This window comes from Scheffersomyces amazonensis (assembly GCF_036850825.1).
Source record: "Scheffersomyces amazonensis strain UFMG-HMD-26.3 chromosome Unknown RJT21scaffold_3, whole genome shotgun sequence".
In the NCBI taxonomy this organism is placed as follows: domain Eukaryota; kingdom Fungi; phylum Ascomycota; class Pichiomycetes; order Serinales; family Debaryomycetaceae; genus Scheffersomyces; species Scheffersomyces amazonensis.
In genome coordinates, this window is record NW_027042743.1 from 552,189 (window position 1) to 565,988 (window position 13,800).

The window sequence follows — 13,800 nt, forward strand, 5'->3', positions numbered from 1 at the left end:
TGCTGTACTGTGCGGTAATAATTGTTAGCTAGTTCAATTCGCATAATCTTTTTTCAAAATTTTCAAGTTGTGCAAACATATTATAAATACATTATATATACAAGGACCGCCGGAATAGGAAAACAAATCGAGTAGTATAACTTTAAGCTCATTTAAACGGAGATTAGCATGTATACTATACATTCTTACATTTTGAAATTATTTATGTCATGTTTGGACATGCAGCACCCGCTTCGGAAATAGATACCCACATTATATAATACAAGTAACCTGCAAATAAAATTATAAATAACTCACTGGGTCGAATCGAGTTGAACAAAATTGAAGTCTGCAGGTCTGACAAGCAAACAGTAATATGGGTAGGTCAAGGACTGCAATGCGGTTGTCACTCTAATAACCTAAGACAATTAGGATAATAAAGTCTTTAATAATATGTAAATTTATGTGCTTCTAGTGACATCTCGGTTACGCTGATTAATGTGTATTTTATGTGTTAGGGTTCTGGGCTCTGGTTTCAACAGTACTCATTGATAAGTCGGCTTATGTAGCTACTTTTTTCGTCAAATGTAGCCTCAACTATTCCGAAATTGGTTGCTAGCACAACAGTAAGTCAAATCAAACTTTTTAGACTAAAATAATTATAAACGACAAATCATACAAAGAAACATTACAATATATTTAAATGGTGTACGTGATTGAAAAACTCCCTACATTACTAATTATTTTTTGGTATTGTCCTGAGTTTGCTTACAGTAGTTTTCCCCAAGAATTTCATCTGCAATGAGGTTCTTCGCCAATTATAGATATCTCTATAATATACATTACCCCTTTCTGTCTATATCGGACTAATTGCCTAATTATCTATCTACAACAAGATTCATCTTGCATCTATGGAATTTAAGAAGCTGGCCCAGCTTTTCGACTTCAATTTTGTAATTCAATTGTTCTATCAATGATCCCAAACTGTAAGACGTAATTATAATTGCAATTATACACGGTAAAATTACGGATTTAGATGCCTACATGCTTTTGTTCTTTCTAATCAACAACAACCGAAAGGCGGACACTTTTAGAAACTAGCGGAAGTTTAGAGTTTGTATGTGTTTACCTTATTTTAATTATTTGTGCGCTCATTGTCACATATATTCAAAAATTCATTGTACTAATATTATTTGCTAGCAATTTTTTCCAACTATTATTGTTAGCAATATTATGTTTTACTTTTTGATCTACTTTAATGCTTCTTTACTTGCTGTTCTTATTTGCTTTAATATTTTCCATTGATTATTATTTTTATTCATGATTTGCTTATTTACTTGCATATTGTATTATTTTATAACTCAAAATTTCATTAATTCATTAAGATGTATTAAACTTGGCGCTTTCGGTTCATAATATGCGGAAGAAAGGCACATTTCCATACCTATTAATAATCCCATTTAGTTTCTCTCTACTTCTAGTGCCTTTTCTATCTTCTTTGAAAGTCTAGAGAATGATAGTCTGTCTATCCTTCCTCTCTATAGATGCTCTTTGTTTTCCCTACCTCTCTGAAAAACACAGAAAAAAATTATATATTTTTAAGCGTAGTTCTCTTCGTGACTAGACTCGCCGAATGTGGGTAAGGGGTTATAAACTACATGTGGTCATTTTCTCCTCTGCCTTCGGTTGAACTCGCTATGGACTATCGGTATTCTAACCAATGTTATTTTTTTATACTGGTTCGATTTCGCCTCTTACCACAAATAAGATATTTTTTTGAATACTTTGGCCTTTTTTGACTAAACTGATTTGGTTTGTGTTTAGTACTAAGTTTATAAAGTGAATTTCTATACTTTCGGTGACCACTATTGCCCATCTTGAAGTCTAAGCCAAAAGCCTAAACCTTAACAAGGAAATGTGTGAAGTCGGTCGTTTATTGTTCTAATCAATCCCTCTGTGATTCTTTTCTGGTTTTGTCATCCAAGGTAAAGTCCAGTCCAATAATATTTTTCCAAGCAAGATCTTATTTGCTTTCTTTTTTCTTATGAAAATTATTTTCTGCTACTTCTCGTTTTACAGAGATTTTGCAGGTTACTATGCATGTGAGTACAGCTGAGATTATTTTATAATTATTTTATATTATTTTAGTCTACAATATTATTTTGTAAGACCTAACTATTTATTTTATTTATAAATATTTTTTGTTAAGTCACATTCTAGGCAATACCCGAAAGGAAAATTCGACTTGGGAACTGGATCATCTTTACTGAAGATGGGACAGGTCAAGACAACTATAATAATGAAATCATCAGGTGAAAACCCAAAATCTATTGCTGCTTATGACCACTGAATTAGTGATCAAGTTGCTAAGCTTATTCAATTCAAAATTTGGAGTGGTTGAGTCAAATTTCATATGAGTAGTTGTGATACATCTTTCTCGCCTTCTATTATTGCATGTACTGTCATGTTCGAATACAGTAATAATTCAAAAGTAGTAAAATGTTTCATTGCCTGAGTGTAGGATTGGCCTCCCCAAACGAGCCAAATAATATTATTCTTCTTGTTTCCTTATCAGTCAGTATCTCGCCTGAGTAATCCTGCATTACAAATCTACTAGCCATAGACTAACGAGCATGTCCGAAGGCATTACTTTCTTTTTAGATTTTTTAAGGAAGAGGGATTATTAATCTGATTATTTTTAAACATTTATTATTTATAGATGCTCTATCATTATTTTCAACAGAAAAGACAAAATGATGGAATAGGAAAGCATATCAAACAGCATCCAAACCGGCGATAAGTGTTATATACTATCTCTAAAATACAATGGAGTGATAATGTAGTGTTTTGGTGGTCTTACCAGAGCAAAACTAAACCTCTAGGTCACCGTAAGCGTAAATGTAGGTGTAATGTAACTGAATGAATTTTACGCCTGCGTGAACAATGTCACAGAAGATCAACCGAGCAAAAGGAAACTTTAACCAAACTTTGGCTTAACAATTAACAATAGACGTCTTCACTCCGCTGTATCCCCTCCTTTCCGAAACACTTTGTGAAGGTAAGAATAATTATAATAGCCCTTATTGCTTTCTTCAGGTTCACCCCCAGTTACGTTGCTTTTATCAAATCGATACCCTGTAGCCGACAAAACTACTATTGTTATTCAGTGCTAAATATATCATCGATCATTGTTGTCGCCATTTACAACCAAATTTTCACCTCTTCTAGATTCTCCGTAGATAGTTTTATCGTAATTTGGAAAATGTACTTTGGCACCGGAGCTTAGCTCCGGATCAACTTACGATATACAACAACGAATTATAATTATTATTATCTGAACCTAGTGTGTTAATTGTTACAGAATGATTTATCACTTCATATTAGCGTTAAAGATTAAGTATATTCGGGATGTGATTCCCGCACTACATTGATATGTTATGAGAGCAGTGTGGTAGATCTTTCAACTCCCTATATCAATCTATCAGATATTTTTAAAGTAGATGACCCATGGCCCAAGAATATTTTCGGATAACCCTCTACTACGAGTTGGAGTCACTAAATGTTAAGAAGAGCACAATTAATAGAAAATTTAACCTACTTCTTCATACACAGTTACCCCTTAATGTATTCTCTAAATATTTTTTTGATAATGAATTGTCTACGAAGTGTGGACGAGTTAAGTTTACATGCTATAAAATAAAGAAAATCTATACGTTTATCAAACACATAGCCATCCCAAACATACTTGCACTTGAGACTAGCATGGTATGTCATAGTATGTCATAGTATGCTATGAGATTAAAGAAGTTATAATGATTGTTTGAAGCAAAAACAGAGTTAACACGCCATGTTAAGTTGTTCTATGCTATACATAATATGTCTTCTTCTAGTCTATTTCCCTTGACAACGCGAGCGGGTGGTTATTAGCTACGCAGGCATTGCATCGCTTTTCTCCTTGTTGTTCCCCGTACATTGTTCCTATGAACTAAAAGAAACAATGGCATAATTGCTCTCTTATTATTATTTCTTTGATCCTTAGTCTCACATTTTATATTTTTTGAATATTATATTTTTTTGCTCAAACGAAATAACAATTAAGGCTCGTCTATATTTTATCCACCAGTTGCTGATTGTAATAATATTTTTTGTCTGAAAGCTTAATCTTTCTGTCTGAGTTGTACGTAATGATCACCATGCTGAGTACTTTTAAAGTTACCCCCATGTTTCCTTGTCTCGCCTACGCCGATCATACTTTCCCATGATTTTGGTTTCTCGAAGTGATCATTTCTTAAGATCTTTTTTATTTCTTTTACATATCTGTTCTTTGTTACATTCTAATCTTGGAAGCCCCATACTTTAATCTTAGTTACATTAGAGTTTCGTCTTGTCTGATCTGTCATTCATTCTCTTACTTTTTTTCTTGAAGGTTATCATTGGCTAGATCTAAAAAGCTAAATTGCCTGTTCTAATCTTTAATGCAAGATTGTTTCCTGCATATAAAGCTGATTATTTCTTTTTTTGGCATTTACCGATTATATTTCCTCTTCTGTATTAGGAAAATAGTTTACATGTTAGATGGAAGAAGAGTCATAATAAATATAATTAAAGCCACAATGTAGATGGACGAAGTTACCAAAAAAAGAAATAAAGGTAGTCCTCAGCTTGAAGGTTTCTCTTAACTATCACCTTGTATGAATTCAGTTCATGTGTCACCTGTTAATCAATGTAACCATGAATACTGGTCGTCTTAGACGGCCAAAAATTCGGCTAATGACTTTAGGGTCCAAACATTTACTGTTTCCCTTGGCGTCAGAGAATGCCTTTCATTTGACTAACTTCTAGTGGACAACTGAAGGGTGATAAAGTCCTTGAACTTTTAGATCTAGAAATAGATATAAAGAAGCTAAATTAAACTATTGTATATACAGCACACGTCTAAATGTAAGTAAACGAAGGAGTAACAATTCGTCGCTGTTCATTTCCTTCTATTATCGGATGCTATATTTGCGCTTCGATCTACAATTAATGTATGCTGCAATACTACACCTCATTCATAGGCAGACAATTTATAATTTCCTGATGTGGACGCGCTTATATTCAATACATGGCCCCAAAAATAAAGCAGACATTTTTTTCACTATGTTTCTTTCGCGAAATGCTTTATTGTTTTTCCCAGTGATGTCATGGAGGAAGTTAAAATCAGAATAAGGGGAGGGCAGGGAAGGAACGCAAGGCCCAAAATAAAAATACTACATTAAGAAATTATTCTTGTAATTACAACGTACTTAGTTGCACCGTTCTGTTCTATGCCGTATCATAGAGTTTATTCCTTTCTTTCGTTTTGATTTCAATGTAAGACTTATCCTCATTCTATTTTTTGTTATCACCAGCATTTTGACTTTGCACTTCTTGCCTAACTTATACATCTACTTCTATTATGTTTGATTTTTTCTTGTTATTAAATGGGGCCGATCTATTCGCTTGTATTAAACATTTCTTGTTTCTTGTGAAACAGCAGTACATGATTTCATCCTGTGATATTCCATCGTATTTGTTGGACCATGTAAATCGTACGATTTTAAAATTTTTTATTACTTCCTCTAGTTGTTCGCTTTTGGATTTTACGCTTCAAATGCGTTTTCAGACACAATTCCAAAGTGTCAATTTTGGTGGAGAATAAAGATATAATTGAAATTTCATAAACATAATATATAGATTACTGCAATATTGCATCGAGAGGCAGACAGGCTCTTATTTTTGTCTGCATTACCACCGTATCAAATATAAAGCCATTCCATATTTTTAGTCACCATGTTGATTTTAACTTTTCTAGTTCATTATTTTAGTCCTATGTATCTAATTTTTCTTTGTTTCTTTGACAACTTAAAAAGGTGAGCTTAGTTATTCTAAGACCATACTATTGTGAGCGTATTTTTTTGGTAATAAGTCCGAACAACTCATGTGATCAATTGTTACAATATTTGGTGCTACACAATCTACTTTTAAATTTTATGCATATACTTTTGGTCAATTGAACAGTTGCAGGCAAGTTTTGAAATTTATGAAAGCCAATGGGGTTATTTTTAATCCTCACTGCTTCGTTCCATTTACGTAAAGGATATACAGTATACGCACATATATGCATACTTATAGGTCTGACAATACAGGCAAGGAATATTCTCGTTTTATTTCGGCTATTTTTATTTTCTTGAACAATTTTTACAGGTCTGCTTCGTATCTTAATTTATTGTCCGTGCTAAGATTTGCCTCGACAGCAATCCCATATAATCGATTCCCATATAATCGGATGCGTTTCTTTTACAAATCCGCAATCTACAAATAATTCCGTTTCCTTCACAATGGCCCGTTATTATAAAACTTCTTAGTATTATGAGTCCAACGTTTTCTTACAAGTAAGTGTGTTGCAGCCCTGGAGCCGAATACCACCGATGACTGCCTCGAAAATTAAGTATGACGTTTCAAAATTATATTGGCCCATATTCGGCATCATATGTTCTCATGGTTTATTCTTTCCGCTAAATCTTTCAACTTCACAATAGCTTTTGATGTGCTGTTAGCTTGCATGTCAATAAAGAGAAACTCATTGCAAATTTCCATTATTCAAAGTAGAGCCCCCACTTCTCCGCGTAAATGCCATCGGCTTTGTGTTAGAGAATTAGCGAGAAAATTTCAAACAAAAAATATCAAAAAAACGACTATTAAAATGTTGCTCCTATAACCTCACCATTCGGAAACTATCAATGACAACATGTGTGCATCATTCAGCATTGAAGAAACTATAAACTTAATAGGAAATCCAAAATGTCTGATTGAGGCATCCTTTAACGTTTTTGTTTAGTCTTCAAGGGATTGTGCTAAATGAGGGCGCTTCCATACATCAATCAAAGCTATAGAAGGTGAAATGATAGTCATACACCTTGGCGCATTGAAGGAGTCATTAATTATAGAATTTTGCGTAATTTCCCAATCCCCGTAGATCTCATTGAGCCAAGCTGTGATCAGACATGCTTTTGTAGGATAGCAATGTCCATGTTTTTTTTTTTAAATTGATTGTCGCTTACTGATTTGAACGTGCAATATAAAGTTTTAGTACATAGTTAATGTGCCGTAAACTTAAGCGCAAACTTTACTTCTGTAGAAATGATGCCAACTAATCAAAAAAAAATCAAAGCAAAGCGCATCTCCATACTTTGTTGTTTCATTTATTTAAACTAATTACTCCCTTTTTATGTTACTAAGCGTACTTCTTTTTTCATATTTATTTAATTCCAAATGATTGATCTCAAGCCAGTGTTCTAATTCCAAATACACTTAGCTCCACTACTCCCTCTTTTAACAATTGTGAATTAATTGCAGTACTAAATACTAAATACTATAAAAAAGGTTTTCTTTTACATAATACCAAGGAATTAGGAATACTCGGTAAAGTTGGGTGGACATATTCCTACATGAAATTGTTACCTAATTTCCTTCCATTGCATTTTTACTTTTGCCTTACCGAATTGTACATCTAGAAGAATAAAATAATATTTGTACTGGTAAAGTTTTTCCCGCCAGCCGTTAATGATATCTGTGCGTAAATGAAATGATTTGACATCATCTGAAATCCGCTCTAGGACCACATCAATCAAATTCGTAAACAAAACAAGAAAAACGCACAAGTTAGAGTTTCACAGTATAATGCTTGCATTGTTAGGATACATAGGCGAATTCACTTAAGTTTAATGCCATGGTTTGATACCCCATTATTCTGATTCAGGAATAAATACATGATATGGGCTCATAATATAGTTGGCCGATATAGGCATGATTTTCGCCGGGTCATGGGAATCGTCAAAAAAGATTAAAAATTCACTCCTGAAATTACTATCTGTATACACATTGCGTCGACAATCTTGACACTTTCGTACCTGAATTTGAAATTACCTGGATTACGATTGGTTTTTATTCATCATGAAATTCCAGACATTTTCTCTAAACTTTAAAAGTTTACGTAAAATCTTATTTATCGAATGATCCCTTAAATATTTAGAAGTTGCATTGTAACACGTCAACCGAGTGTATTGTTTAGGGATCGCTGGATCTTCAACCGATCTCTATTTCAGTGTAACAATTTCAAAACGGGAGATTTCTAAAACAAGCAATGCAACAGTATATAGTATACCAAGCAGACAGTTTATTATTAAACCATACTTATTTTTATTTTTATTGTTATTATTATTATTCTTAAGATTAAGTTTATTATTTCTTAACACAATGTAGGGAGATTTCGTGCTATGATTATCTTTCTCCATGTAGAACTATTAAAGCGCCTACATAACAATGATTATGTTCGATTCCTTTTCTTTCGGATATATACTTGCACGTTCATGTGATATGTTCAACTAAATTATAGCTATAGAAACTTGCTGGAAGGTAGATGAGAAATTGCATACACAATTCATTTTCTTTTGCTTGAACTCCATAATAAAACTCCATTTATACATTTCCATATTTCCATATTTCCATCAGTCCTTTAATCCCCCCAATTTGGTAAACTGGGATGTTGTATCAATTAAACTTATTAATGTACTGAACTTTTTGCAGCTTAGACCCTCCTGCACACAACCTAGATTATGTGCCGGAATATCTCTACCCATGATGAGCATCGTATAAAAAAATTTATTGTATGGGAATACAGGTAATTTGCAAGGGCATTATAAGATAAATATCACCCAAAATTAGAGATGTCGGATAATGAAGAAGAGTATGATATTGCTGGGGCCTTGGTAAATGCTGAAGACTCAGATTCAGACTCTGGTTCAGACTTTTCTCTGGACGAAGGCGGTGAAGATGTCCAAGATATAATAAGTTCAGATGATGAAGAAGAAGAGCAGCAACCAAAGCAAAAGAAACAAAAAGTGCAGAAGGAAACCACTGCATTTCCTTCATTGGAGTTGTCGGACAATGAAGATGAGTCTTCTCAGAATAAAGAATACGATGATACCAAAGATATTTCTTCATACTTTATAGCTAATAATCCTCAAGTTAAAAAAGCCAAAGCAGGATCATTTCAATCGTTTGGGTTCTCTAAATTCTTAATGAGTAATATTATTAAGAAAGGTTATAGACAACCTACTCCTATCCAAAGAAAAACCATTCCTTTAATTATGGAAGGAAGAGATGTAGTTGGTATGGCTAGAACTGGTAGTGGTAAGACTGCAGCTTTTACCTTACCAGTCATTGAAAAGTTAAAAACTCATAGTGCAAGAGTTGGTGCTAGAGCAGTTATTTTGTCACCATCAAGAGAGTTGGCCTTACAAACTCATAAACAAGTAAGAGAATTCACAAAGACTACTGATTTGAAATCCATTGTATTAATTGGAGGAGATTCATTAGAAGATCAATTCACTTCAGTATTATCTAATCCAGATATTATAGTTGCTACTCCTGGTAGATTTTTGCATTTAAAAGTTGAAATGGATTTGGATTTAAAATCAATTGAATACATCATTTTTGATGAAGCTGATAGATTATTTGAAATGGGGTTTGCCGAACAATTGAATGAATTATTAGCTAGTTTACCATCTTCCAGACAATCACTTTTATTCTCAGCCACATTACCTCGTTCTTTAGTAGATTTTGCCAAGGCTGGTTTAACTAATCCAGTATTGGTTAGATTAGATGCTGATTCCAAGATAAGTGATAATTTACAAATGGGATTCTTCACCACCAAGAGATCAGAAAGAGAAGCAAATTTATTATATGTATTACAAGAAGTTATTAAATTACCTTTAGGAACCCCTGAACAAATTAAGAAATTGAAAGATATGAATCAAAGATCTAATGATAGTGCCGAAGAGGATGAAGAAGAAGAATCACGGAAGAATAAAAAGAGAAAATTCAAAAAGGAAAGATTACCACCAGCCAACCAATTACCATCTGAACATTCCACCATTGTATTCGTACCTACCAAACATCATGTAGAATATATTTCACAACTTTTGAAGGATGCTGGTTATTTAGTATCATACATTTATGGTACATTGGATCAACATGCTAGAAAGAACCAATTATATCAATTCAGAATTGGGTTAACCAACATTTTGGTAGTTACTGATGTTGCAGCTAGAGGTATTGATATTCCTGTATTGGCCAATGTAGTAAATTTTACATTCCCTGCTTCTTCAAAAATTTTCATTCATAGAGTTGGTAGAACTGCAAGAGCTGGTAATAAGGGATGGGCATATTCTATTATTAGTGAGAAGGAATTACCATATTTATTGGATTTAGAATTATTCTTAGGAAAGAAGATTTTATTGACTAATATGTATGAAGAAAGAGCCAAAATTCTTGGAACTAATCCTCCAATATCTTATACTGATAGATTAGTTCTTGGAGCTATACCCAGATTATCAATGGAAACTTTTCAAGAATTATATGATAACTTATTAAAGAATAATTATGATTTACAAACCATCAGAGATGTGACTATTAAAGCAGAAAAGTTATACTATAGAACAAGACAAGCTGCATCTTCTGAATCAATTAAAAGATCTAAAGAAATTCTTGAAACAGATAATTTTGATGATCAACATTTACTCTTTGGACCAGATTTGGAAAAGGAAAAGCAAGATTTTTTAAATAAATTATTAAATAGAAATGTCAAAGAAACTGTATTTGAATTCAGTAAGAAAAATAATGCTAAAGGAGGATCTAAAGTAGTAGATGATGATAATAATTTGGTTGATTTTATGAATAAGAGAAGAAGACAACTTGCACCTATACAAAGAAAAGCACAAGAAAGAAGAGATTTATTACAGAAAGAAAGAATAGCTGGTTTGAGTCATGGATTAGAAGAAGAAGTGTTAAAAACTGAAGGAGAAAATGGTTATAATGTCAATGAAGATGAACTTAAATCTGCTTTTGAAGATGCTGATGAAATCTTGGAAGAGAGAAGAAAGGAAAAGAAGAAATCCTATAAAGATCCTAATTTCTATATGAGTCATTATGCTCCAACCTCATTAATTCAAGATCAACAATTACAATTATCTTCATCTTTTGCAAATGATGCTGCCAAGGCAACATTTGATCTTAACAATGATGATACTGATAATAAAAAGAATCAGCAGGTGATGAAATGGGATAGAAAGAAAGGTAAATATATTAATTCTACTTCAGTTGAAGGTAAGAAATACATTATTGGAGAGAGTGGTCAAAAGATTCCTGCCTCCTATAGATCAGGAAGATTCGATGATTGGAAGAAACAAAGAAACTTACAACCTGCTAGAGTGGGAAGTCTTGAATCGTCTGGTCCAAACAGTAATGATAAGAGATTCAAACATAAGAAAACAGCTGCTCCTAAGTTACCAGATAAATTCAGAGACGATTACCATAAACAAAAGAAGAAGGTTGAAAAGGCTATTGAATCTGGTATTTCAGTTAAGGGTTATAATAAAGCAGGTCAACAACAAGAGATAAAGACTACTGAACAAATTAGAAAGGCTAGACAATTGAAAGATCAAAAGAGAGCCAAGAATGCTCGTCCTAGTAGAAAGCGTAAATAGAATCATAAATAACTTTTATTAATGGTTAATATATATAAAGTAAAATATCATTATAGTATGTTTAATAGCATGTTTTCTATTTTATCTTTTATCTTCTACCTCCTCGGTATGGATGATAACCTCTACTTCTCTTCTGGAAACCTCCACGACCTCTACTTCCACCTGATCCACCTCTACCTCCTGATGGTCCAGTAGGTGGAGCTCTCTTTGGACCCTTTGGTAAATTAAGTCTTCTTTGATCTCTATGAGGATTTTCATTATAACCTTCACCACTACTACTTCTTCTTTCACTTTCATAATTAGACTCGGTTTCAGCTTCAGCTTCAGGTTCATCACTTTGGGCTTGAGGGTTTAAAGGTTGAGATGGTTGACCATCAGAAGGAGTTTGTGAACCTTCAGATCCTGGAACAGCCGGAGGTTGACCAGCAAATGGTTGACCGGCAGCTTGAGCGGCAGCGGCTTGTTGTTGGTACATATACCATTGTTGCATTCTTTGATAATATTGAACCATTTCTGGAGTCATTTGAGCAGCTCCAGGATATTGTTGACCATATTGTCCTGAACCATAGGCGTAATTATATTGTTGCTGTTGCTGTTGTTGTTGTTGAGCAGCAAGTTGGTTTTGTTGATGTTGACCTCTTGGTTCGGCTCTCTTAACTTCCATTGCTTTACCCTTTAAAGTTAAATATTTATTAACAGTAACTCTATCTACTGCGTCGGGTGAATCATAAGTAATAAATCCAAACCCTCTAGATCTACCAGTATCTTTATCAATCATTAATTGAGCATCGATAATACTACCGAATTGAGAGAAGAAATCATTAAATTCCTTTTCATTAACCATAGGATCAATACCTCCTACGAAAATTTTACCAACTTTATCTTGTTCTTCTCTAGCTATAGCACGCTTAGGATCGATTAATTTCCCATCTAAAATATGGTCAGTTTTTATAACTTCATCTACTGAGGATGGTTCCTTAAATGTTAAGAATCCAAACCCTCTTGATCTACCAGTATTACTATCTTTCATTATAGTATAATCTATAACTTCACCATATTTAGAGAAATACTCAACTAACCCTTCTTCAGTAGTATCCCAGTTAAGACCACCAATAAACATCTTACCACTTTCTTTACCGACATTTGATGGTTGATGTTGAGGAATAGTTGGTGGTAAAGGTGGTGGAGGTAATGGTTGACCCGTAGAAGGATCAAACTGTGGAACTGGAGGGAAACCAGGAATACTTTGAGGAGGTGGTACAGGCAATTGAGAAGGATCAAAAGCAGGAGTTGATTGACTACTACCTACTGAAGGTTGAGCTTGCGGAACAGGTGGTTGAGGAGGTAATTGAAATTGACCTCCTACTGCCTGTTGTTCTGCAGGAGCATCATTTACAGATGGAGTAGTTTCAGGAACTGAAGAATAGCTAGCAGAAGTAGCATCTACTTGTGCTTCTTCTTTAGGCTTTTCTTCAGTTGGCTTTTGTTCGGTGGTATCATCTTCACCATAAATGTCTTCGAAAAGAGCTTCGTCGTCTTCGTAAGTGGACATATTTAAATTTATATGGTTGGAACGATGGATTTATGGACTCTAAACTAAGATAACTATATTATTATACGTAATACGTTGATGATATAATCTTTTGCTAGAACTAATTTTTTAGTTTATTATTGAACTATACGTCGAGATTGCTAAACAAAAAAAGCTATGTATGTATGAAATACTAACTCTAAAACAATATGTAACGATATAGACTAACTTAACTGATACTTAAGTTCTTTTTACGATTTTTTTATCAATTTTTTTCAATTTTTTTTAAATCTTTAAACCTTTTTTTTAAATCGATTTACTTATTATCTGAATTCTTTAACTATACTATAACTAACCTTCACTGGAATGGACTATTACACGAACTGAACAATTGCTTAAACAAAGTAATAAATCAACTCGTATACTAATCGCGGCACGTGAGATTCAAAGCAGATATTCGGATGAATTCTGGTCTATACAAATGAGCTGATGCTTAAAAGGACAAATGGATAATGGGAGAAAGGGGCCACTTCATAAAGGGCTGGTTCGTCAGTTTTATAGCATTTTTTTCCATGCCATTGATGATCCTGAATGCTGGTCCGGGCACGACCATTCCCCATTGGGAAGGACCCATTTGATCAGGGCTATAAGAATTGAATGTATAGGCAATGTGTAAGCAATATCTATGTATCATATTGTGTCTTATTGCATTGCACTATAATA

The 13,800-nt window shown here is 33.6% G+C and overlaps 2 protein-coding genes across 2 annotated transcripts; one reads left to right on the plus strand and one right to left on the minus strand. All coding sequences in view use genetic code 12, as the record gives it.

Annotated features, from left to right (window-relative positions):
* Nucleotides 1-8,561: 8,561 nt before the first annotated feature.
* Nucleotides 8,562-11,566, plus strand: RJT21DRAFT_120086 (putative ATP-dependent RNA helicase). The gene has a single exon (XM_064881631.1). It carries the CDS (start codon nt 8,727-8,729, stop codon nt 11,544-11,546), a length of 2,820 nt encoding a protein of 939 aa, XP_064738365.1. The 5' UTR covers nt 8,562-8,726; the 3' UTR covers nt 11,547-11,566.
* On the minus strand, nt 11,382-13,334 carry RJT21DRAFT_31672 (uncharacterized protein). The gene has a single exon (XM_064884139.1). The coding sequence runs from the start codon at nt 13,096-13,098 to the stop codon at nt 11,635-11,637; it is 1,464 nt and encodes a 487-aa protein (XP_064738366.1). The 5' UTR covers nt 13,099-13,334; the 3' UTR covers nt 11,382-11,634.
* Nucleotides 13,335-13,800: the final 466 nt, after the last annotated feature.